General features: G+C 34.8%; 3 protein-coding genes and 1 long non-coding RNA gene across 5 annotated transcripts; 1 reads left to right on the top strand and 3 right to left on the bottom strand.

The window, feature by feature from the left end:
* LOC105170987 (phosphatidate cytidylyltransferase 5, chloroplastic) lies at positions 2,474-9,668 on the bottom strand. Of its 2 annotated transcripts, none has more exons than XM_011091972.2 (7): positions 9,190-9,666; positions 7,484-7,785; positions 5,529-5,719; positions 4,578-4,702; positions 3,942-4,075; positions 3,642-3,757; positions 2,474-2,944 (listed from the first exon to the last, which is right to left on the bottom strand). In XM_011091972.2, the coding sequence occupies exons 1-7, from the start codon at positions 9,481-9,483 to the stop codon at positions 2,856-2,858; spliced, it is 1,251 nt and encodes a 416-aa protein (XP_011090274.1). In that variant the 5' UTR covers positions 9,484-9,666; the 3' UTR covers positions 2,474-2,855. The 2 variants fall into 2 exon arrangements, 1 of the variants encoding a protein (XP_011090274.1); XR_002286311.1 differs by lacking the exon at positions 2,474-2,944 and adding an exon at positions 4,415-4,484 and having other exon boundaries at positions 9,190-9,668.
* LOC105170979 (vesicle-associated protein 1-1) lies at positions 10,240-15,251 on the bottom strand. The gene is made up of 8 exons (XM_011091959.2): positions 14,989-15,251; positions 14,697-14,767; positions 14,468-14,549; positions 14,174-14,289; positions 13,910-14,077; positions 13,766-13,804; positions 11,937-12,014; positions 10,240-10,625 (listed from the first exon to the last, which is right to left on the bottom strand). The coding sequence occupies exons 1-8, from the start codon at positions 15,038-15,040 to the stop codon at positions 10,515-10,517; spliced, it is 717 nt and encodes a 238-aa protein (XP_011090261.1). The 5' UTR covers positions 15,041-15,251; the 3' UTR covers positions 10,240-10,514.
* Positions 17,130-18,258, bottom strand: LOC105170971 (SPX domain-containing protein 3-like). Its single transcript, XM_011091948.2, has 2 exons — positions 17,866-18,258; positions 17,130-17,793 (listed from the first exon to the last, which is right to left on the bottom strand). Exons 1-2 carry the CDS (start codon positions 18,109-18,111, stop codon positions 17,272-17,274), a joined length of 768 nt encoding a protein of 255 aa, XP_011090250.1. The 5' UTR covers positions 18,112-18,258; the 3' UTR covers positions 17,130-17,271.
* On the top strand, positions 19,626-24,310 carry LOC105170965. The gene is made up of 4 exons (XR_848527.2): positions 19,626-20,038; positions 20,272-20,316; positions 21,182-21,307; positions 24,126-24,310. It is a non-coding gene; the product is annotated as an uncharacterized LOC105170965 (long non-coding RNA).

Genomic DNA, 26,676 nt, shown 5'->3' with positions numbered 1-26,676 from the left:
AGGGCAAATTGATCTTGTCAGTAGTATATATATGGTAGAAGATTCTAAATTTAAATCGAGTTTGACTGAATTTAAACTAATTATATGACAAATACAACATATTTGTATATGATTTGTGTACTATTAAAAAAACTAACTAATCACATAATAAATATATCACACTTGTTTCGTGATTAGTTTGTTTTGTCAAACTTGATTTTTATAAGAATTTTCCAATATATTATTCGGATGAGATTATCTTGATTATGTCTTTTGTTTTCTTTTTAATATTTTGAAGTATGTTGGATTGCTTTGATTCTCTGCTGCAACAGTAATTTTGATGCCATTCTCTTACTCGTTTCAGCCGAAAACTTATAATATATATATGAGTAGTCAATTCGGTTTTCCAATCATTAATTTTTACTTTATTCAAATTACAAATCCGCGTGCACGTTTATACGTACTAATAACAAATTGTTGGCAAGAAAAAGCACAAATAAAATCCACTGATTCACACCATTTTAATAATCCCTCAGAACAGTAGTTCGCCAAGTGTAATTCACTTGTTAAAAGAACATTAATTAACAATGTAATTAAAGATGATAATAAAGATTAAGATTTGAATAATTAAGGCATATATATATAAATAATAAGAGCATCCGAGGCAAAGGGACAAAGCAAAGTAACAAAAAGGTAAAGTAAAAGGTAGTGTGTTGTGTACGTGTAATAAAATCAAATGTTGTGCTAGATTTGCATGGGTGTGCGTGTGACAAGAAAAAGCCAGGCTTGTCATCAACCAAAGCTTTTCTTCTTTTTCATCTCTCTCCCTCTCTCCAAGTCTTAAAGCCATTCATTGTGTAGATGCTTGGGGGGCACCCACCCACCCCCACATCTTTTCAGTTTTCCTTCCCTCATTCTCTCTATCCAATTTTCTTACCCCTTAGTTTTTTTTTTCTTTCTTAGTCAGCTTTAAAACAACGCATTCTTTCCTTCCCACACATATTTTTGTTTGGTTATATACCAAAACCCAAAAGTAAGCACTCATGAACCACTTGTGGTAGGACCCTTAATAGCTACAAAACAAACATGCATGCCTCTCATTCTTCTAAATCTCTCTCAACACTACTCAACTCTCCTCCCTTCAACTTCTTTGCATGAGGATGAGATGGGATTTTTGCCTCCATTTGCATGCATGCTCCCTTTTCCATCTCCAATATCACTTTTTCCCCTTTTTATCTTATCTATCCATCTAATTCCACACCTTTTCAAAATACATGTATTTATCATTCATCTCACTGTAGCCTCAAGCTCAACCTCAACCTCAACGTTACGTTAGAGGCTATCTTCGCTTTCAATTTCCACTAAAAACACGTTTTCTTTTTTACTAGACATTTTGTTTTTATTCTTGAAAAGTGGATTCTCCACTTACCAAGATCATAGGTCTTCAGAAGTTCGCTCATGAGTTGAAATTGGTAACTTTGGTTAAACAACATGCATGTAACTAGGTTGACATGCTCAGAATTGCGGTGCACTACTTGGATGAAAATATATCCACTTAAATATTGAAATTAATCATAGAGTGAAGAAAAAGAAAATATATACATTTGCATTTAATGTATAAAATACCAATTTGAAATAAAAAGATCAGACTATATCTCGTATCATGAATTAATATGAAGAGATAATTTTATTTCAACATTAGCTAAACAAATGTTCATTCATACAGAAAGTCTCAATGTGAAAACGACATTCTCAAGCTACCTCTTTTTTTAGAGGGGCGAAAAACGAATAATTAAGACAATAGATCGAGTTAAATTTATTATGGTCACCCCGTTAAAAGAATTTATCCAATAAACTTGATCACAATAGCCAACAACAAAAAACTTGAACTGTAGTTGCAAACGCATAATCATCTTAGGTTATAAGTCTAGATCAGTCGCAGACATGTGCAACTGCCTTAAGAGAGGTCGAAGAGACAAATGCACGTGAAGGCAGAGAGAGAGGCCTTGGCAAACTCTTGTTTGAAGCTGTCATGTCTGGTGGTTGCTTCCGGAAATATTTGGTTAAAACCTTACTTTATTTGAGATGATCATCCCTTTGTGGCTTTGAGTAATAACAACAATTGACAAATGTCTTCTCCTGTACAACATATGGGCTACTTTGGAGGGCACAAAGAGTCGAGAACCGATGATGATTCGTGGTGCTCCTTCACCACCGAGTCAAGGGTTAAGCCATAAATTGCGGGGGGCCGTTCGGACAACCTTTTCTTCTCTTTGGATAGACAGTTGAGGGTTGACATGTTTTAGGGATACATCCTTTTCTTCTCTTTGGATAGACAGTTGAGGGTTGACATGTTTTAGGGATACATCGCCATCAAGCGTCGACCATGGCATTGAAAACTAACGGGCGATTCTAAGCATCTGGGATTGAAAATACTTTTGTAGTATTCTTTGAAGGTTCATTTTAACAAGACGGGCTTTTTGATTCACAACTGAAAAAATACACACTTTTAAGGCTATTCTTCCAAGGCTCATTCTCTGAAACCTTATCTTATTGATCGATTTTTCATGCTCATGTAATGAATATACAAATTCTGCTATCACATTCGGGCAAGGGTTTCACAAGCTAAGCAACATGTTGCAGAGATCCATATCACCTTAACTTCGACTGAGGTCCTATGAACTTTAGAACAAAGGTTTAAATGCAAATAAGAACCTGAGGGTGTTGCAAATGTTATTAGTTTCCTATTCTGATGCTCATGATCTACCACCAGTCCCATGATGTCGAGCAAGAATGTCATCTAGAACTCCCTCTAGATACAACGAAGGAAAAATCGCATCCAAGAACTTTCGTCCACGCAAACTGCATTCACTCTATCAAACTCCATACAGTGGCAGAAATTTCACAAAAGAATACGCCAGTGCTCCTGTAAAGATGTAGCTGTCGACCCTATCCAGTATCCCCCCTGCTTAGAGAGATTTCTTGTTAAATATGAACCTCAATAAAGTGATAATTTTGACACATGCAGACACAGAACGACAGAGGGATAGGCCCCAACGAATGCTACATCATTGAAAATCTTCTGTTGAGAACATAGGTCAACCACCTTAAATCAAATGATCATCTGATTTTCTAATGGAAGATTTACATCATCCATAAGGTTGCTAATGTAAAGGAACGAGATGCATAGAGGAGCGTGTTTTTCACAACATGGTAGAACCATTTGCACAAAATTGGAGGGGATCCAAGTCAAAGATTTAATTTAATTTAACTAAGTCATGCCGGTGCATACAAGGATGACCACACATAGTATGTTTAGGACACCTTACATAAAGCATGAACCCATGTACTTTTTACAAGAAAATCCTGAAAAACTTGGAAAGTAGGAAATAGAAAATATGTAGAATGTCAAGGGAACTTTTCACAGGGATGTTATCATCAACTGGGAGAGTCCATCAGCTAAATTTGTAATAACTGGGTGATCGTTGAGTTTTACTGGCAATATTTAGTGTTCTAAGGCTACTATAACTACATAGAACTTTTACAATATGTCCGAAAACAAATGCAAAAAAAAAATAAAATAGTTTAACACTAGTTGAGGACAAGGGACTTTCAGCCTAACTATGTAACAGGTGTAAATAGTCAATAAGTCCAGGTCTTACCATGTCCAGGTATGAGCGATCCTGAATCCTTCACACCTGCATCACGCTTGATCATAGACTCGATAAGGTCGCCAAAAAGAGACCCAAAGAAGTTTAGAACCCCAAAAGCGGTAGCGCTGAAAATTATTTGGAACCACATAAAAATTTATGTAAAAGAAGCTTCCAACAAAAATATATTCATATTTAACACCATGAAATCTGCTCCAACCGACAATGAAAAAGGATCCAGAAAGAAATCACGAGAAGAAACCAAGATGAGAATGATTGGTTAAGTGTCAAAAATAAATGTAAACCATGCACCTTAGGACAGAAGAGGGCCAGCAGAAGAACTTGGCCAATAAGACAGAGGTCGCTATACAACCAGCTAATCCAGCCAGAGCTCCCTCCCATGTTTTCTTTGGACTAACTGTAGTAAGTGGCGTCCGACCAAAAGCCTGCATGAAATTCTAGTAAAACTATATATTCTAGTAAAACTATAAATTCTAGTAAAGCCAGCATCTAAAGTCATTTAATGATCCAAGTCAAGAAATGAGACCAAAAAATAAGGCAATAACATCAAGTTTAAATCATGTTGGAAGCATACAATAGTCTGAAACAAATTCTTAAATCCTGATCTTTTAATATTATGCACCAGTTTCAGATTAAACATGATTCTAATCACTCCAGTTCCAACATGTCACAAGCTAAAAGATGTTTCTCAAGACGAGATTTTTACAAGATAAAATCAAAAGACACAAACAGATATACTAATTAATGTTAGATTACATCCGTACCCTGGGGAATATATAAATGTCCAAAGTTCTTTCCCAATTCAATGCTGTAACATCTCACGAGATCTCTCGCCTGCTTAAACTTAGATATTTGCTCCTCTGTTTGCAAAAGGGAAGAATAATGGAAAAATACAAAGCTCAAGGAAGGAGGAAGAGAAACACATACCTTTCCACCAGCAAAAGCAAACGTATCTGCTGCAATGATACTGCTAAATGAAATCAAGGTGGCCACAAGACCCACTGTCCACATAGTTTGTCCACCTAGAAGAGGAGGCCATGATGCTGCCAATCCTGCCAAACATAGACATAGTTCAAAACCTTTACCTTGCAACCATGGCATGTTGTGTCAGTACAATCTTGACAAATTTTCAGAATATCATAAATAAATAATTCACCACAAAACCATGAGTATTAGTAAAAACTACAATGACAATAAAACCTGAGATACAGAGAAAGCACAGAGAACTTTCAGAAGCAAGATCTAAGATTCTAGATACTTTGAAGCTTCAGTGTGAGATTAAACAATCTTAATTAGCTATTTTCAAGATATAATATGGACTGAATTACAATCCAGATTATCCACATTTTTCGACCTTATGTCCAAGCTTAACTGTGGCTATATAGACAACTGATCTTGGGGAATTTTCTCCCAAGTTCTATTTTGATAATAAATACCCACTGAAACACAGAGGGAAATGCTATAATGCAGAAACCCTGGGGAGTCTGGTAAAAATATTTTACTATTAAGTCCAGAATGTCTGTATCAGATCTAAAACACAAACCTAATATAGATTCCCATTGTCCAGTTAAAATCTATAGAACACATGCGTCTAGCCCCTTCCTTCACTGGTATTCTACCTTCTGGAAACTGTAGAACCCACTTACGCGGTGCCTACCATCAACTCCTCCCATCTTCACCAAAACACACACATATGCACACTCTACACACATTATCACACTTAACCAAACGGCCAACCTCTTCAGTCACCCTATGCCTCGCCAAGCTGCTCTACCACATAGCCAACCAACCTTCACAATGTCCACAAAAAGCATAAAATTGAAAAAACAAGAAAAGTATCAATTAGAAAATGCCAAAACCGAAAGCAGACTCTCTTACTTGTGTTTAGTGCAGGGACTGCTAACCCACACCGTAGCTTAACCCAAAAACAAGGAAGGTAACCACAATAAAACAGTCCAAACATGGTACTACTAAGTTGAGAAAAACGAGGATTTCCTCTCTGCAGGAGAAGCGCCATAGCAACAAAAAAGGCCGCTGATGTCACAGACACATCAATATTCCCAAAGTATCTGGCAGAAAACACAAATAGTCATCAGCAACATAATGTCACTACAAGAAATTGAGACGCAGACATGTATGGGTACTCATCAAAAGGGCCAACAGTGACAGCTAATTGTTTCATATTTAACAGCCTAAAAACAAAAGTTCTTCTAAGACAGGAAGCAGAAATATCCACGATAAGAGTTATTTATTGAAGAAACTTTTTGAAATATACATGACGCAAGTTATTTTTTTAAGAAAAAAACATAGGAACTTTGTAATTGAGTCCTGTGACTTGTATTACAATGCCTATCTATGTCATATTTGTACCCTTTAAAATGATGCATGCATTTGCACAATGGTGTGGTTGCTCCTCTACATCTTTGAGGCCAAAGATGAAACTTGCCTCTGAGCTAATAATAGTAAGGTTATATGTATCTGCCTGTCTTCATATCCCAAAATAGAGGGACCTCATGCCCTTTTTATGCCTCTCTTATGAGAAAAGAAAAAGAGAAGGAACAAAATTCTTAAAAGTATGCCAGGTGAAATAAACTAGATATTAATGTTGAAGGAGGTGCAAGCAACCAAAGTACCAAACCAATTCAGTATCTCCTATCAATTACTACTAAATCAGTCAGTGTTTCATAAAGAGCAGTTGAGACAGCCGCTCTTGTTAAGGATGGAAGATCATTTTATTGCCCAAATTTCAAGCCAGCCAGTGAAAAAAGCCTAAAAACCTCCATTTTTCTTCCCAATCAAAAAGTAGTAAGTGATTCTGAAGAAAATCAATGCTTTTACAAATTCCCGTAATCCACAGTGGTCCCATGATCCTATTCAATTCTCCTTTCAAAACCTCTGCGCTCACTTGGATACATGTTCAAAGAACATGATGGGATATCACCAGGGATGACATAAAGTTAACCTTTTCAGAACATTATTATATCAACACAATAAAAAAAAAAAACATACCATAGCTTGTTACACTATATTGACCTCAAGTATGGATGTAAGGAAGAGATTTGAAAGGCCTCAGCAATCAGAAGCAATCTATAGTTAAGAACTTCATATCAACCACCAATGACATAAAAGCTTCCGTTCAGAGGTTCTTCAAATTGTCAAATAAATATAGAAAGAAAGGAAAATAACAGGATTCAAAAGGAAAAACAAGAGCAAACAAAATTTCATTGTTTAAATAAAAGAGATCAGTTGATGTTACATATGAAGTTTAGAAATTAGAGAACCTCTTTACAAAACCCTTAATAACCATCATCATCATGCGCCTAAAAGCTTAATATTTGGGGATTAAACAAAGGAAAAAGGAAACATAATCCAATAAGCCAGGAAATGCAGAAGAAACTAGAGTCATTGCATCTGGATACTTCATTGAAATAGAAGATTATAAAAGCAAAAGCTGAAGAAGACGTGATTTACTTCAGTCTTGACATCCTGCAAGTCTAATAAACTAATTTCTTCACCTATTGAGTTCATTATCCCTCTCACCCCTTACTTAGATATCCAAATCATTCCAACAGCAACTTCCTTTCTTCCATCAGAAGTTATAAATCTTTCACCAACAACAGTGGCAAGCCAACACAATGCTGAATTGTGAAGGAAAAGGCCAGATCCAGCTGAAAGTCATTTTCCCAATACAACTACAATAAAAAGTAATCTTACATAATACGACTCATTAACCAGATGGTAATTTCATTCCACTTCCAGGAACTTGAAAAGTTGAGTCCATGTGATAACCAAATGAGTTGCTCAGGACAATGAAAGTTAGGCAAGACTCTTACAGTGTGAGTATAGGCATTAGAGAACAGATAACAGAACTAGCTCGTGATACATATCGAGGAGGAGGGGTCATTCCAGAAGCAATTCCGCGACTTCTTACCAGCTCAAAATACTCCCTGGCACCAATAAATACTGCTGCAGCAAGGGCCACAGTGAAAACCCATCCCCCAGCCAACACTACTCCTCCAACAGAAATTCCAATACCAAGTCCAAAAATAATCCTTTTCTTCAACTGACTTGTTTTCTGCTGCTGCTCTGAATATAAATTGCCTTCATCAGATAATTGAGTGCCACTTTTAACATCCTACAAGAAAAGACCATGTCAGTGATCCAGTTGAAATCATCCAAACAGTAATAAGGGAATCACAGTTCCAAGAATTCAACATGACGCTCCAAAGAAAATTCACTATACCATTTTTGTTTACAAGATGAGTACACCATCTCTTCGAGGGTGTGCTCAATCATCATAGTATATTTCTAATATAAGAGAAAACTTTATGGCAAAACCAATTCAAACTGAAAAATACAAACAGCTAATCTGGTTGTACAAATTTGCCAAATCCCCCTTCAACATTTGGTGGTTGTTTGGGGTGAAACAAAGACAAAAAGACGGAATCATCCAAACAGTAATAAGGGAATCACAGTTCCAAGAATTCAACATGTTGCTCCAAAGAAAATTCACTATAGCATTTCTGTTTACAAAATGAGTACACCATCTCTTCGAGGGTGTGCTCAATCATCATAGTATATTTCTAATATAAGAGAAAACTTTTTGGCAAAACCAATTCAAACTGAAAAATACAAACAGCTAATCTAATTGTACACATTTGCCAAACCCCCCTTCAACCTTTGGTGTTTGTTTGGGGTAAAACAAAGACAAAAAGATGGTGCTCAATATCATGGTTCTCAAATCTCCTACGATAAAACTGAATCTGCGGTTTGGAGAAAAATTCCATAATCGGCATGATCTCAGAGAAAGAGGTTTTGGTTCCAAACTTCTATATGAAATGCCAGATCATCATCCCCTCCCTCTCTTTTAAGGAAAAGAAAAATAAACATATCAGCCAAGCAATCAACCACCAACTGTAACTTAGAGAGCATGCCTACATTTGGAACCAACCCAAAAGCCATAGAAACTCGGAGAAGCAACAACACTAGAAAACTTGAGCAACTTGACTTTTGCATCTATCTCTCTTGTTCTTTTCTTTTTTCTTATATTCCCCTTATCAATCTTCAACTATTCTGAGCCATCACTCTCCTCTGAAAATCTCTGTGTAGTAATACAGTATTTTTTCTGCAATTAGTTTTCTCCCATGAAATTTGATCAAATAATCCAGAAAGCCTAGTTATCGTTCAAAAATATAATATATAATTCATATACTCTTCTTTAGGCATGTTTTAATGCTTGGAATAGACATAAGCACTATTTCGATTCAACCAGACAAACAGAAGGAATGCATGATTGATACTCCTACTTACCAACGGCATCTACTCAAAGCATTAATCTTACGATTTTCTTTTCCAAAGAACTGTATTCTTCTATGTTTTCCTGAACTTGTGAAACTATATTTTCAAAAATATGAATACGTCAATCACATAATACTAGTTACAAAAGGCGGAAAGAAAATTATCAAAAATGAAAAACCTGGCAAAAACTGCTCTATGCCATTTTGGTCATAGCCAACACATAAAGCTTATAGGAGATTACCTCATTAGTTATTTCAGCGTCGTCAATCCGTTCCGGCTGCTCAGCCCTAGCAACGGCCGAGATCACCCGCCGGCGGTGTTTCACCAAAACACCTCTAGGAATGCTAAAAATCCCTCGTGCGCCATTACTGTTTACCTCTAATTTGAACCCAAATCTACAGAAGCTCGGTGCTGTGGTTAATTTGGGAAAGGTCTTCCAACGGCGAAAGTCAGAGTGAGAGCGGCAGGAGCACGGAGAAGTGAGAGAGAGCGGGATTAAAGCAATTCTATCCAATTCTACTATTTGTGGAGCCATTGAGAAGCCGAAACAGTGAGAGAGGGCTAAGCGGCATTTAATTTCATAGCTGATGGCGGCGGTGGGAAGAGATGGAAGGCGGGGACGCCGTCCAGCGGTCAGTCTCAGCAAAGATACATTGTGTAATCCTCCTCGGCCTTGGGATTTTCAACGGATCGGATGTGGGCTAAAAACAAATGAGTGACGGGGTGAAATAAGTTTTATTGAAACTAAAATTGTCAATATTTTATTAATTATTTAATTTACAGATTACATTAAATGTGAGGAAGAGGTAAAAGACGTTAAGTCAGTGATTCAGTCCTTTTTAAGTAATTTTTTCTATATGAAGTTTTTAGTCCTTTTAACTTATAGACCACACAAAATTAGTTACTATGAAAACTACTAAAAAAACCGCGATTTGTTGCATACTTTTCACAGAGAATTTGAGATCTGTCCCTTGTACAATGGGAAAATCGTAAGAACGCGTTAGAAAACCGTAAAACTTACAGTCACACCAACTACGTGAATGTTTTAAAGACAGTTATTATACAATAGCAGGACAGCTTCCCAAGTCCCAAGACTCCCAACTGACTCTCCAAGAATCTAATTGATATAAACACAATCCACACGAATAACCCAAGTTACAGTTCACACTAAACAACATACAATGAATTACAAGCAAAGTCGATGCTTATGTTCACACTAGCAAACAGGCAAAATATACTTGGGCACCAAAATCCCATCCTATTTCTACTTTAAAAACCAGAAAATTATGTGTAGGGGGAGAACAAAAAATGACATGATTTCGTAAAAATATGGATTTCCTTAAGTTACATAGTTAAAAGGAAGTTAAGAAATTAGTCACACAATGAATGCATTTCCAAGCAATTACAAAACCACCAAACCCATTTAGGCGTATTTTCTACAGTCAAACAAGCAGCTAAGTCGAATACAGAGCTCTTTCCAGTCACAAATTTTCTTCAAAAGTCCTAATTCTTTTTAACAAGCGCCGACGGAGATTTCAAAACACGAGCCAGACCAAGTTCCACTGGTCATGTTCTCTTCAAGAGATAACCCAGTAGGATGCCTATAAAGCCAACAATAATGACATACATGAACGGGATGCCACCACGGCTTCTGTTACTTTGACGCTTCAATAGCTCCTGTAGAACATAAAGCAAAGGAATGATGAACTCATTTGACTGAAGGGCACAAATAAATGGGCAAATGTTGAAGGGGTTTTGATAGCAGCGGCACAAAGTTGTTTTTGTATGTTACCACAAGCACAAGACACAAATTCACCACTCTGCCAAAGCTCAATCAGATTCAGATAGAAAGACGCACCCATCATTCTATTGAGATCATAATATTACTAGCACAAGGACCCCCATAAAAAAAGACTAAGAAATTTTTTTTAAAAGAACAGGCACGAAAGCTATATAATCCAAGATAGGCCACGGAAGGGAAACGAATAAAGATGTTTAGCCACTTTAACTTGGCGGACAAACCAACATAACACCAAAAATTCCATGTAAAACAGATCTAATGGGCTTATTTGGATTTACCAACAAGTTATGCAAAGTATCAATAGATAGCTTTCTCAAGAATGTGATCAAGGGAAAAAAGAGAACATGAAACTTGATAGAATATATGTTTCAACTGCTTTCTCAAATTAGAATTATGCGGCGCTGCCAAACTTTGCCCTCAAAAACCGTAACTGTACCAGGTTCTGAAAATTTTAAATGCATGAATTCACTGCAAAACATGAAAGCTTTCACTTTCATATATTTTTATGGTAAATGGGAAGCTCCAGCTTGGTGCCAATTTAGCAGCAATCAAGTGAAACATCTGATACCAGAAGCAAGAAAACATTAGGCTTCTGTACAGAATCTTATTTCAGATATCTTCCAGCACAAGCCAGATCATGGAAACCAATTTCATGCAGAAGCAGCATTGAGTTGCCACCTTCTTGTGTAGCTGGTAGTTGGTCAATGAGAAGAAAGGTGGGTATCAAATATTCCTGTGCATGTGATTAGATGATAGCATGGCATTTGACAACAATATTGGCCTTCCAGAACATAATTCAGCAGCTGGCGCTCAAATTTAGAGCTGGTTACAGATCATTGAACTCCCAAACTGACATACCAGTTCGAGACACATATATTAAATTTATAGTGAGACCGTGACACCTGGATGGGTTATTAAATGCACATGAAGTCCACATCACACTAAATTTTAAACTAAAAACAAGTCAATATTCATATTCACCCAAATGTAATTCACAGAAACGGGAAAACAAGTCAAAAACATTTTACACATTTTTGTTTACTTCTCCTTTCCCTTTCCTCTTTTTCCTTTTTTTTTTTTGGCTGTCTTGTTTGGTGGTGAGTTGGATTGGAGCTGTTGCTGTGCATATTACTCTTACCAGAAGAAATTAACAAACTGTGATAAAAAATCAGAAAAGAAACAGTTACCAGTTCTTGCTGAAGCTTGTTATTTTGCTGGATAGCAGAATGTTTCTCCTCATTCAGCCTAGAAATCAGGGCCTTAACCTACAATTGAAACAAAAAATATATATATAATATGCAACAATGGGAAATAACTACTTTCATATTCATTTGAAGAATCCAACAATATACCAGATTTCAAGACAATCTTTTCCACAGATAAGCTGGCTTAAAATTAATGGACAGAAAATTACTACTCCAGTTACAGATAAGGTTCACATAAGCCATCAAATTAGAGTAAGCCAAAAAGAAAATACAAACCAATTTTATGTTTAATCATATGTCTACGATCCTTAACAAACGCAGAAAAACACTTAAATCGCATTTGTCACACTTGTCAACTTTCTATCATTTTATGTTTAACCACATATTTATGGTCCTTATTCATACAAGAGTGGTCTGCACTTCATCACTTTTTAACTACATCTTCAATTACTACCTCAACAACACACAAAATAAATATACCAATTGATTTTCCACGTCATTTAACTCCAATAAAGTGCTAAACTAAAAGCTTGTACACCTTTTAACCTAACTATTCACCAATATGATTGTCACAATCTGTAATACTCATGATTCTTGAAATGAAAACTTAATCATTTCAAAATTTTATGTTAATACAGATAAACCTATTCATCATCAACAACAATTTTGCAAACTGTTTCAACCTGATTTCTGAGCATTCCTGTACTTGAACTTGTCAGCACGGACAGAAATTTCTTCACATGCTTATTCACCTAATACTCTTCTCAGCTTAACTAGAGAATGATTAAAACTATAATTAAATTTTCCCACAAGTAGTTAATATGAATTCACACAAATAGGGTACCAAATCGTAAGCACAAAGAGATTTCAGAATTCAATTCCAATAATCAAAGGTGAAGACTGGTGTAAAGATTTCACCACTAAATTAACTTAACTCCTAAGTAAAGAATTAGGTTCCACATAATTATTGGAGATAGTGAACTTAAAAATCTTGATCACTTATAATCATAATCCATGGTGCAGTGTCATCCAGATCAGATAATTCACATCAATGAAAGATACCATGAGTATTCCCAAATCTATGATCTAACAAGAACTACATTTATCAGATCATATACACAAAATTTTTAGGTACAGAGCATCTTCCAGAACCAATGAGAGCAACTAGTCATTAGTAATTACAAGATGGTATTACTTTTTCTCTCTCCATTAGCGAGCCCCCCCATAAACACCCTGGGCCAGAGATTTAAATAACTCCAACGAATGATATGCAAAAGGTTACTTTTTAAACATAAATATTAAATATAAAGCACAAAGTCCCTGATTCAGAACTATTAAGCACCTAAAACGTTTACAAGCACAAGAACCTTTCAATCACAACTTTCTATGGGTTCACTGTAATCACTAAGTTTAAACATCTCAGGCTTCCAATAACAAATTTGTTTAGCAATAGAACAAGGTTTAGTATTTTTCTGCATTAGTAACGATTATGGTCCTGAAGTACTTAGCATTTCAAATATTTCTCAAATGCTATGTGGAAGCCAATCAATCACACCATTAATGATTAAAACACAAAAACAGAATATCTAACCTCAACAGTGAAAACAGACTTAAAACTTATCCATCCCCTAGTTTGATTAGGAAACATATCAAACAAATTCAGGAAAATCCTAGCTAAAAAAAACGTTAATAAAATTTGACATTAAAAAACTGTGAATCAGTTGGGCACAAATTAGAATGATGATATGGACATGAGAACAAAACAAAACTCAGAATGAGTAGTGCTAAAAGAATAAAAGTTAGGATGTAACCTCAGATGTGCTCTCCTGTCGCTCAAACCCCTTTGACATCTGAGTCATAAAGGAACATGAATGATCATGGAATTCTTAATTTACGATATGTTTAATGCTTAAAACAACATAACATCTCAGCTAAAGTAAGATTCTGATACTCACAACATTAAATTCAGAAGTCTGGTTCACAGTTCCGTTGTCTGATACAGAGGCCCTTGGGGAGGAGCCTTCCTCTGACCCCTCTCGCACTGGTGAAGGTGGTTGCGGAGGCGGAACATAGGAAACTTTCAACTTGCATTCTTCAACATGGTTCCCTGACTCTTTGTTAAACTAAAAGCCAACCAGGAAAGGAAAACGTAATTTTTTAAATTGAACTACTCAAATCCTATATTAAACAGCAGAGTAACTATTTATAGGATCATATACCATTTCAGCAGTAATATCCTTGGCAGTGGATCCGGGTTTCACAACCACGCTCTGGAGGAGAAATTTATCCCTGCATTGCATGTCCGGTGGAGCCTCCTTTTGGGCTTGCATTGTAACTGAATGACCAAACAAATTACTTATTCAGTAATCAATACTGGGCAGGCCGCACCCATGACATAAAAATACAAAGCCTTATTTATCTTTTCAAATTCACTGTCAGTTCGCGGAATTGTAAATAAAAAAAGGAGATATACAAACTTAAATACAGATATACACGTACAGACAGAAAGAGACCTGTGACATCACAAGCAGAGTGAGGAACCACCACTCCAGTGTTTGGCCTCACGCAGTACTTCTTTGGATTTGTAGTCTTCACCTGAATATTTCAATTTAAAAATAAAAAACGAAGGAAGGCAAGGATCAGATGTGTTAGGGCCATATTATCTTTTCTTTTTTGTTTTCCAGATATTTCCTGAATGAATAAAAAGGAAAATCTCAATGAAAAAAAACACAAATGTTATACCTTAAACGCGACATAATTATCGGATTTGTTCGTCAATTGCATCGAACATGAGATCTGCTTCTTCAATTCGACTATGATAAAACACAAAAGAGATCAACAAGATAACAATAAGCAGAAACATAAAAATAAGAAAAAATTTGAAGCACAGATCTTAAAAAACAGAATTAAATTAATCCTCCTTTCCCTCAAAACTAGAATCTTCTAGAAGCAACCATTGATAAAGGAAGCGGACCATAGACGAGGCAGTATTCTGAATAAAGACATGGAACACAAACGAAATGACAATAATTACATGGGAATTGAAGTTCAAGGGGTTCGATTTGGAGGAGGTCGCCGCTACTCATTTCGAGCGGATCGCCAATCTATCCGCCGGCGAATTCAGGATAAGGCGGAATCCGGCGGCGTAAGAGCGTTTCCCCGATGGCGCAGATTGATTCGTTCACAGAAGATAGCGAAGCTGATTAAGAAAGGAAATGAAGAAGAGAGATCTGGATTTTCCAATGTATGGAAAATTTTGTGTAGGCTCCTTCAGTTTAGAGAGTAGAAATAAATAAATGGCAAACAAGGAAAGTGCACTTACTGCACTGTCGCCATTGAAATCGGCAAATCTCCTTTAACTAGAGTCGCATTTTACATCTCCCTGTTGTCGCCAAATCCAATTGAGTGGTAAGGCAATTATGTAATTCCTTTTTCTTCTTTGGATAATATTAATTAAATTAATGTGGGTATAAAATTACTTTTTTATAGTAACTTTATTTATTTTTCAAATATATATTATAACTTATCTAGTAACGTTTTATCATATACATATAATGTAGGGTATGAAAAATCATATCTATCCCAAAAAAAGTAAAAATAAATAAAAATTATAAAATAAGTCGACTTACCTATTTTATTAATAATATATCCAATTCATATGTTATTCATACATTAAAGTATAATCTCTATTCAAAAATTATGTTGCATGGGTTTCAGCACTATTGTTTAACTACTATCTATATATCGTCATTGTTGTCAATTACACTGTTTGTTTTCATGATCTCTGAGATTTAGTTATTTGTCGTACTTAAAATAAAATTATTGTACTTACTATCGTCATTGTTGTCAATTACACTGTTTGTTTTCATAATCTCTAAAATTTAGTTATTTGTAATACTTAAAATAAAATTATTGTACTTACCAAACTGTTCAACATAATTTACAACAAAGAAACTATATATATATATATATATATATGCAGGAATTAAATGAGTGAAGCAACTATCCAGAGTAGTTAAACAATTAAAACCCTTAAATGCAAGTTACCCTATGGCCGCACACCTCAGATCAACTACACTCTCTTGTCATTAATGAGACTGAGTGCTATAGACCAACCATATATTGTTTTAATTAAATATTTTCCACATTCATAAAACTCCATTATTTTCCCACATGATGAAATTCATAAATATTGTGTATCATTGGATTATTTTGTCGAATTAATACTATTATGAAAAATTGAATAATTAAAAAAAATGGTATGCATGTGCAACTGTTGCATGAACGTAATGTTTATTAAAAAAGAAAAAAAGAAAAGCATATAGCAACTTTTATATATAAACTAGTTTCATAATTACATGGTAATAAAGTGTGGAATCTTGCAAATTAAAAAATAAAAGAAGATAGTGTATGATTGGAACCAAATACTTTATTAAGTGTCATATGATTGTTTATATATGAATCAATAATTAATTGAAACCAAGAGAAACGTGAAGAAATACACCGGAAGCTTCGATGAATTACTTGAAAATGCTAGCATATTTGAATTTTAGAACAAAAAAGAAAGAGGGATCAAGAAAAAAAAAAGGATATGAAGTTGTCTACGTTTCAAAAATATCGCTTTAATGTTTTATATATATATATATATATATACCACCACAAAAATCAACTTTAAAATAAAGGTAAGCATCATTTGTGGTTAGCTGCCATTTTGTGACCAAAAGATTCAAAGACATTTTAATTTTCCAGCATGTTTTTGGCCCACAACTTTTAATTGACAACACCACTTATTACTAGAGATTGATCACAACATATAGAGATTTCTAATTTTTTTTAAGGATAGAAATTTGCAACTCAACTCGACAGAACTAATAAGTAACAACGATGATCGATAATGTTTTCGAGAGGCTTTGTTTCAAGTTAAATATAATCATTTCATTTAAAAAAAAATAACTTTCTAAATTTACACACACACACAAAAAAAACATAATTTATCCCTTTACGCACCTCACTTTTTTTTTTTGATGATTACACGCCTCACTCTTATAGTATGCAATGGGTACTTGATTTTTTTGCCAGTTTAATGTGTCATTTTATGATTAAAGAAAAAAAAAAACAAGTACGATTGCTGAATTTGAAAGTCAAGAGATGATGAATACATGGGAAACTTTGTCATTTGAGTATAATAGACTTAATTACATTGAAAAAGGAGGCGGGTGAGCATATGTTACAAAAACTCAAGTTGCCCCTGTTTTCTTTTCTTTTTTTCGTTTAAGGAGTTTTTTGCCCATTAATTTTTTGTAATTTCATTATGGCATCATGGAATTTGTATAGGAGAAAGTAGTTGCAAGGACTGAATTACATCAAAATCCGGAAAGTTGAGGGGCGGCAGAGAAAAATGGCTGTAAGTGGAGCTGCCGCGTCGGATGTCGTGCATTGTGAGGAGCGCCGCGACCGTGTTCCTGAAAATTCCTTCTCCGGGGACCGCCAATCCTGCCGTTGATTTTGTGGCGGACGGCGGAAACACCGTATCTATGGTGGTTTCGCATTCCTTGACGAGCTTTGAGATAACGTCGGTGGTGTAGAAAGGCTGTTGGAGGACCTTTTGGATGAAGGGCAGGCGCAAAACTCCGCCGGTTCTCTTGTCGAACTTCTTCAGTATCTTGGCCAACCCTGTGTAGTTGATATTGCTGTAATTCACTAAAAGAACCATTTCACCATGGAAATTGACAATCTCTTTTCTAATCTTTGCCATCTCCTCTCTGTACTCCAGAGGTGATGGCCGAGTCCCGTTTGGTCCCAAAGTGTTCATCACTCTCTCTATTCTCTGTCTCAATTCCTGCATCCAAATGCCCTTTTGCTCATTAAGTACTAGCTAGTCTAGTAGCAGTAGTAGTAAAAACTAAGTTACCTTATGGCGAATAACAAAATCCTCTTCTTGCTCCATGAAGAAGGCATTGAATTTCTCCATCTCATTATTCAACAAATACACAAACTCCGCCTTGAAATTCCCCCCACAGTACTCCAACGACGACGACGATGATGATGATATTAACCTCCTCACCAGCTTCTTCAACTCCTTGTACGACAAGAAATTGTCCCGCCATCCAGGCAAACTCTGCTCTATCTGCTGTTTCAACCTCTTCCCGAACTTCATGATTAATTATGCCCCCAATTCAAGATATTAAATTGAAATATGAGCAAATTAAGAATGAAGATTGACAACATTAATGTGATTTGGGGGAGGATTTATTAGTAAAAGACTAGAATATATTTAGAGGATATGCTTGGGCTGGGCGTAGCAGGTGATGAAGTGGCGGTATAAAGGGAGTGATGTGTCGAAGTATATATCAGAATTCCACAGCATATTCCTATTTACTGTTACTACACTACTCAGTCACCCCTTCTACTCTTCTTGTTGTCAACACCACACCACACCACACTTGATGACTTTGTGCCCCTAATTTAATAACAAAGTTGTCTTAATTGTTCAACTCCCTAACAACACATGTAAATTGTATGTTACATAAAATGATTTCTCTCTCGTCTATTCCCTCTTACATTCAAAATTCAACCATGCCTACGTTTGTCGGGACGTATGTTGGAAGAAAGCGAGGTGAGGGGTTTGAATATAATAGGAATTTAGGGGATGATTCTTAGAATCTTCCACGGGAATGGGAAGTAACTGTAAATGACTTCAAGTGTGGGGTTATGTCGTCTTTGTTTGGAGTTTGGAGTAATTAGTATGTATTTTATTTTAATTATAATTTAATTCTGGTTTTTTTTTTAAAAGAAATAATAGAAAACCTTTCCAGTAATTAACCTAGATTTTTTTTTAACTTCTCTTTATTACTCTCTTTGTTTTTATCTCTAACATCTTGACCTTATTTTCATTAATATTGATAGGTCGTTCATTGGATCATGTCTTTGTCATTTAAAATAATTTTTAAGTAAGAGCTATTCAAATATATGATTCATATAAATTTAATGAACAAATCAATTTCAAGACATTGTTTTTAAGGTGCTCAATCATTTCTAAATATTCTGTTTGTGTTTTTAGTTTTAATTATTCTGTCTTTTAAAAAATACCTATGTCATTGTAGTTTTTTTTTTTTACTTTTGATGTGTTCATGCATATAAACTTTATTTTATATAATATTTTTTCACAATTTTTTTTATGATGTAGTCTTATCATGCAGTTTCCAATTTGTAAGTTTTACTCTTTATTTCTGTTATAAAATATAATACTGACACATACATTGAGTTTTTTCTTTTAATTTTAACACAGAGCTTCATATTTTTCATTTGATACTACAATGTGTACTGCATGTAATTTCTTTTGACAAAAAACTTGGTGAAAAGATAGTTATAAATGACAAAGCCCAAAATTTTGTAAAACTGAGAAAGAAAGTTGACACAAAAAAAATATAAATATCAAATTATAAAAACGATTATAGTTTGGATGGTAAAACATAACTTATCCCCCTTTTTTTTTTGTCGATCAATGTTTTTAGTGAATTTGTATTTAATTAAAAGAGTATGCATTTTTAATCATTTTATTACCTTTTAGTTGTTTAATATATATGGTAAACCTTAATAGAGGTGGGTGTAATTTACCTAATATATATTATTAATAGACACGTGGATATACATATAATACAGAGTCTCTTCTTCTAGTCGTCTCTATTTCTTCTTTCCTTTACTCTCTACAATGTCCATGGAAGAAGAATTCAAAGATTTTCAAGGAAGAGAAGAAATTGAAGTTCTGGAGAGCGAGAGGAAGGGGTTGGATCGAGTTTCTCAAAAAAGATCCGTTGATTGGATGCCCCACCCGGTTCTGTTTTTTCTTTATTGTATTGTTCTTTTTCTCATGTTTTCTTGTGGAGTTAACCCATTCTTTTTCCCTTTCTTGTCTTCTTTTTGGTTTTTCTGGTCTTGTTTCCTGAAATCCTGAAATCTTCGAGAGGGTTGGGTCGAGTTTCAAAAAAATGATCCGTTGCATGCGCAGCCCTTGCCGTTTTCAGCACTTCTTTTCTTTAAGTTGTGCGTGAAGATTCCACCCTCACTTGTTGGAGTTTAGAGAGGTACTGTATTTTTATCCAATTTCTTGTTTCCAATTTTCTTGCATTTGGTTCGATTCTTGATATAGTGTAGGAAATAAGTGAATCTTGGAGCACTACGAATTGATTACTGAACATGTGAACTCTTATCTTGGTCTGATGTTTTTCCCTTTCTTGTTCTTTTTTTTCTCTGTCTTGTTTCTTGAGGACACGTTGAATCTTCAAAAGTCCACTAATGCAGTTCTTTTGCCTACCAGATTGTTGTGGTGCTCATTTTGGTTGGATCTTCAAGCATTCTGGAGGTTTGTGTTCCTAACTTACCTGTTGTTGTTATTTTTGTTTCAAGTGTGTTGAATGTTTCTAGATGCAGAGAGAAAAGCGACATGTCTTTGAAAAGTTTGGTGTCAGACATCATTTTGGACACGATTTTGTTCATTGTCAAGCTTATTTTAACTTCACCGGCTTATTCCATTTAAAAAATGTTGATTGTCATTTTCGTGTTGAATTTCTCCATTTCACTTTCCTGTTTGTATGTAGGTGTCTTTCTCTGTTACTTTCATCTGTGGTTGAAGAAATGTGTAACAGTGACCAAATTGTTGTGAATTAAATATGACATTGTTAGTGGTTGTGGATTTGTTACAAAAGTGCAGGAGATATTTTACTATTTTCTATTTTCAGGCTCTAAGTTCTTCAAGAACTTCTGGGGGGAATGAAGATGACGCCAGTTTCATTCTATCCCCCGTCACTAGTTTCCTTATCTTAGTTATATTTTTCTCTTATTCATAATGCTAAGATATTCACCGGAATTCATAATACGCGACTCTTGCTCTTTATTGAAATTGATGCTATGGATTGGCTTGAATTTGCGATCCCCCTGGATTGGGATAGGAAACTAAGGAAAGAATGTTAAGTTTCAGGAAAATATAAATGTTGTATGCATTATAGTTACATATTTACCTTTGTGTTTATAATGTTACACTGATTTTCTTTTTCTGTTAGAGGTTAGTGGTATTTTCTCAAATTTTCTGAACTAATTGTCCTTGGTTCATGTGGACTTTGGTTCTGATAAATCTGGTTTTGTTGTCTAATTCTATATATGACTTGTTGCTAGCAAATATACTGATGTTTGTTGGTTGCACCATGTTGGTGGTCTAACACAATCTACAGTGAGACTACTACTCGAAGCTAATGGGAGCTCATGTCGTAATATCTTGACTTTGATCGGTGACTCGGGTCCATTTTTGGAGCCATAGCAACATTTGTTTTCCTACTATTATCTATACTACCAATCAGGTTCGCCTTTCGCCTATCTTAATATATATGGTTTCACTATAATGTAAGTGCCATTCAACCACTCTCTTTTACTTCTATTTTAGCTTGAGTTTAATAATCCTCTTAAATCATTAGAAGCTTGCAAATTGATCAGCAATATTCTTTTCTTAAGTGCATTTCCGAGAGGTTTCTTGAATTTGAAGTATTTTTGCTGTTTCTTATGTCTGCATAGGAAGTTTCTCGTTTATGATGTATCGTTGGTATATTGTTTATGCCCTTTCACTGGAGTATACTATGAGCTACGGTTTGATTCACAGGTTTACACTGTGGCACCCAATGATTTTTCCCGTTCTTTTCTCATATCCTAGTTTCTTTCAAAATTCTGTCCTCATGCATATTACAGGATATGGAGGCAATATCTGATTTTGTTTGCCCATAACACATAGAGCATATAATTATAAAATGGTATCAATTTACTTGAGAAATCTTTTTTCGGTTCTATGTATAACAAGCATTTTATTTTGATATATTGATAACGAGCATTTATGATATCAAATTATGTGATTAGTGTAGGTGATCTATACTCGTTTTTGGAAGATTGAGGGCCTGGGGCTTGAATTTGGTTTGTCAAAATTTGTGCGAACTAAAGTAATCTCATATTCTTATGAATTGTGTGGAATTCAAAAGGGTTAAGTAGAAATTTGAACACTCGACTGAAGCACACATTGGCTGTTACTATGATGCATTTTAACAACATTTAGAGCCTGATGGTAACCGTTGTATCTATAGTTTCCTCTCGACTTGTTTTTCTATCCGAAAAGTAATCCATGTTCCTTTCCGTTCTACTCTGTTGATTTTTCTCCCACATTTGAAAATCAAGAGATGTTGAATCCATTGTGTTTTACGATTTGTAAACTTCAAAACCTAAGGCCCTGTTGTGATTTCTGTGAAGTGTCCTCGTTATCACCATTGTAATTTGGAAAAAACAAGAATATGAATTTTTTACGCCGCTAAGAATCTGAAGGATGCATGTGTAGTGTTGAATGCCAATACGAAGAACAAAACTTTATTCTTTTTGCAGATTTAGTCTTGGTTTATTCATTTTGTTGGGTCTCTTCATGGGATTGCTTTAGAATTTTTTGATGCTGTTTATTTATCATTTTGTATGGATGTGCAGAAAATCATGGTGTCATGTTCTTGACATCTTCATGTTTGCAGGTGTATCGTAGTTAGAAATTCTTTACTATACAGTCATAAACTATTTATTTGTGAACTTTGATAATGGAACCCTAATGCCAAAATATAGGATTGTCTACATGCCACTTTTATTTTATTTTTTTTAATGGGATTTGATAACTCTTTCTTCAATATTATATAATTCTTAAATTTGAGGAATGATTTTCAAGGAACATACAGTTTTGGCAAATTGACAATCTTAGACATGGGAAGTTCTATGATTTTTGTATTTAGAAAATTGTTCACAATTTTTTATTTCTTTTTAAATGCTTTCTTTTATAAAACCGTTACTTACCACAAGTATTTCAGTTTTTTTTTTCTCTTGTTAATTCAACGAGTTTTTCACTTGCACATGCATTGAGTTGCTTATGAATTCAACATCTCTTGATTTTCAACCTTTTATAAAACCGTTACTTTCTTTTATAAAACCGTTGGTTACCATAAATATTTTTTTGATCAACTTTTTTCTTTTCAAATCAGCTTGTGGTGCACAAATTTTTTTATCCAGATAATTCTTAGTATCTTGTGATGAATTTTTTGGAAAAATGGTTCAGAACTCCACAAAAAGCCCAATTCATTTTTGTTTTGATAACAAAATGATTTTTATAATTTTCAAAGGAATAGTTTTTATAGTTTTCAAAAAAGCACTTCAGCGGACCTTTTCCCTATTGAATTGATGAATTTTATACGTTTTGGTGATTGATTCAAATATTTTTGAAGTTGTCCATACCACTTTTGAGAAGGTGTGTTTTAATTATGATAATTGTATCTATCTGTATCCTAGAAATAAATGAATCAGATTGGCATGCAGACAATCGTCAATATTTTAGTATAAGATGTTTTATTAATGAAGTTCATAAATAAACTAAGTTGTGTTTTGTATAGTAATGTTTTTCCGACAAACTTTATTATGATACACCTGCAAAAATCTGATGTTAATGGCATGACAAAATATGGTGGTTTGTAAAATTCATACAAAATTTTAGATATATGACATCGAAAAGTTTTGAAAAGCAATCTTTGAAACAAAACCCAACTCAATGAATAAATTGAGAATAAATTTGCCAAAAGGTTGGAGAATTGTTTTCCAATTTAGGCATTCTTAACTATTCTGTATCCGTCGTATTCTTGGAGGCTTAAAAAATTTATGTACTTGTTCTTTTCAAATTAGAATAGTGAGAACGTGGAGCTTTTATAGAAATTATAGTAGACTTTTGGTTTTGAAGTGTACAAAGAGGAATACAATGGTTTTTCAACTTTTTGGATTTTCAAACATGAGAGAAATTGACAGAGAGGAATTGTATAGGATCATAGAATACTTTTTAAGATAGAAGAAGAGGGAGAGAGAGAAATGGATCGATACATAGGTTGCAATTTGGTTCTAAATGATGTTAAGGTACATTATCTTAGCCCGTGTGTTGAGTGGAGTGTTTAAATTTTTACATAAACCTTAGATGTTCCACATAAGTCTTAGGAGTACGGGGTTATTTAGGTAAGCACACATGGCAAATCAATGACAGGCTTAGGGTCCCTCGTGCTTTAATAAACGAGTATAGACTGATTGCTGCTCATGTTCTGATTCTTTTTCTTTTGTCGTTTTCAGGCTGCCATTAAATTAAAGTTGAAGATGCATCAACACAAGAGAAGAATTTCTTCATCCAATGAGACATTTGCAGCTATCTAATGTAAAGATACTTGGTTGTAAATTAGATTACTTTGTGCAAGGGAGCTTTGTATACTTTGTTGTAAATTATCCAAAGAAATGAAAATTTTCTTATTGTTGCCTGATTCCATATAAATCATAATCAAGCCTTCGCAATCCAACTCGTTGTATCTCAAAAGCTGATAATCAAATGTTAAAATTCACAAGCACTGACCCTTTGCAATGAAGAATATAATAATTGAAACAACACTATTGAACAAGAACAATCAATTATAGCACCTATGTATTAGCAAATTAATTAACATTAAACGTGGGATTTTATTATTTATATATGTATTTATTATTGCAAGATTTTATCTTCTATTAATCTATTCTATATATATATATATATAATTGAAGGATGTTTTTGACCAAAATTGAGCAATTTTGACACAATTCTAATCTCTAGAACTTTGAATTTTTTGGTTAGAGTAATAGATCAAATGAATAAGAATTTATTCTACTTTAATCTTCTAAAGAAAAATTTATCGTCCTTTAATTTTTATATATTATTTTATACATTAATCAAAATAAAAATTATACCTAAACTGCTTATATACAAATCAGAGACAAACTATACATAATTAATATATAATAATATTGTTCACTTAATTATTTAAATTAAAACAATAAATTAAAATTAGGTGGCTCTCTTATTTTTCTTCTATTAAGCTATTTTAGAATTTTGATTTTTTTATTAATTATTGATAAATATATCCATTGTTGCTTTAAATTTGGAAAGTTATACATTTTACAAATTGAATACAATAAGTTAATAAGTGTATTTTTTAATACGCAATTGTAGTTAATTTAGACCATCAATATTAAATATGATACATTACCGTTGGTGCCCCCAAACTTTTCATGGACTAAGCTTAAAACAAAGCATACCAGCCCAGTTAGCCCATCAGAAAGAAGGTCAGGCCTACAAACTTACTTTTTGTTTTACTGAATTGGCAGCCTCAAAAAATGAGCCCATTTCAGTCGGACACATATTATTTCACCATTATTGTCACTTTAGTTCAAGTTTTTCCTTTTATTTCGTCTACAAATTATTAACGACTGAAGAATCGGAGTGCTAATATTTGTTTTGTAGCGTTAATATCTGTTGATCTTAGGATTTCTCTTTAAGATTTTTCACCTTGTGGTGTGGCAAAAAATTTGGTACCAATCATTGACACCGTCTATGGGGTCTTGAGCTTAAGAGACGAGAAATGGCTAATTCAATAAATGGAGGTGACAATGGATCCTATTAGGGAAACTCTTAACTACCTGCTGCAGCAAGTCCTACCATTCCACCTGCAAATATAACTGCAAGAGACGCTAATGCTCCCATTCCAAATCCAACCTTAGGAGCCACCAATGCTCCAGCTGCAGATCTCGATCAAACAACTGATCTGCTGCTATGAACCCTTTTTTCTGTGAGCAATTTCGTTAATTTATCATGAAGACCATCAACTCAACCCTCCAGCTACCAAGAGGTGGAACACCAGGAAGCCAAGGCGTTGACGAGCAGATTCCTATAGGACTCCCAGCGGGATCAATCCACGCCTCTTGACTTTTGCCAGCAAGTAAGCAACCACCTTACATCCTCCTGAAATATGGGAATCATTAAAGAAAGAGATGGTCAAGCTTAATCAGCAAGTGACAAAAAGAGACCATGTCTGCTAACCGTGGCATTTCTTTCGATGAGCACATCACGGTAGAGGAACTCTCGCTCATTTTCTAGCACCTTCGCACTTACATGCTTATTATAGTACCACTGATCTAGTTGCACATATCTGTAAGTTTTAAAAGCATAGGTATACTGAAGGCATTCAATGTCGTGCTTTCCTTACTATGCTATTGAATTTTTCCCAAAGATGATTCGACTAACTTCTAGCTGGATGAGTTAGATCTTTTGAAAAAATTAGCTACCTTTTCCAGCACCAATACCCTAGTCGCAAGGAGTATCGAAAATCCGCTATCAGTCTTTTCGGGGTGAAGCAGAAAGACAATGAGATTCTAAGGGCCTACGTTCAGCAGTTCAAAACATAACCATATTTGAGGTCCCAACAACTTACCAAGAGGTACTGGTCAGTGCATTCACCCAAAGGATCCGTAGAAGCCCTCTTTCCGAGTATCTAGCTAAAAACCCAGTAACCGACTTCGTAGCCATGTCGGCTCGGGCTGGAAAATACATGAATATAGAGGGTGTCTGGCTAGTGACGAAGAGCAGTCGTGATAAGCGTGGGAGAACTAGTTGTGTTCCTCCAGCAGGAGCAGGGAGAGCCAGAGGATGCTTCAATTCCCTTGTTCCAAAGAACGAATGCTACACCTCGCTCATTACTAGCGCGGCTAGAATGCCCTTGACGGTTGACCAACATCCTGCCTTACAATGGCCTAAAGGCTCAGAAGAAGGTCCCTAGCTCGTGAAATCTAAATATTTTTGTAGATATCACAGAGAGTGAAG

Source organism: Sesamum indicum, linkage group LG1, assembly GCF_000512975.1.
Source record: "Sesamum indicum cultivar Zhongzhi No. 13 linkage group LG1, S_indicum_v1.0, whole genome shotgun sequence".
NCBI classification, from domain to species: domain Eukaryota; kingdom Viridiplantae; phylum Streptophyta; class Magnoliopsida; order Lamiales; family Pedaliaceae; genus Sesamum; species Sesamum indicum.
This window is presented reverse-complemented; position numbering and strand designations above follow the sequence as displayed.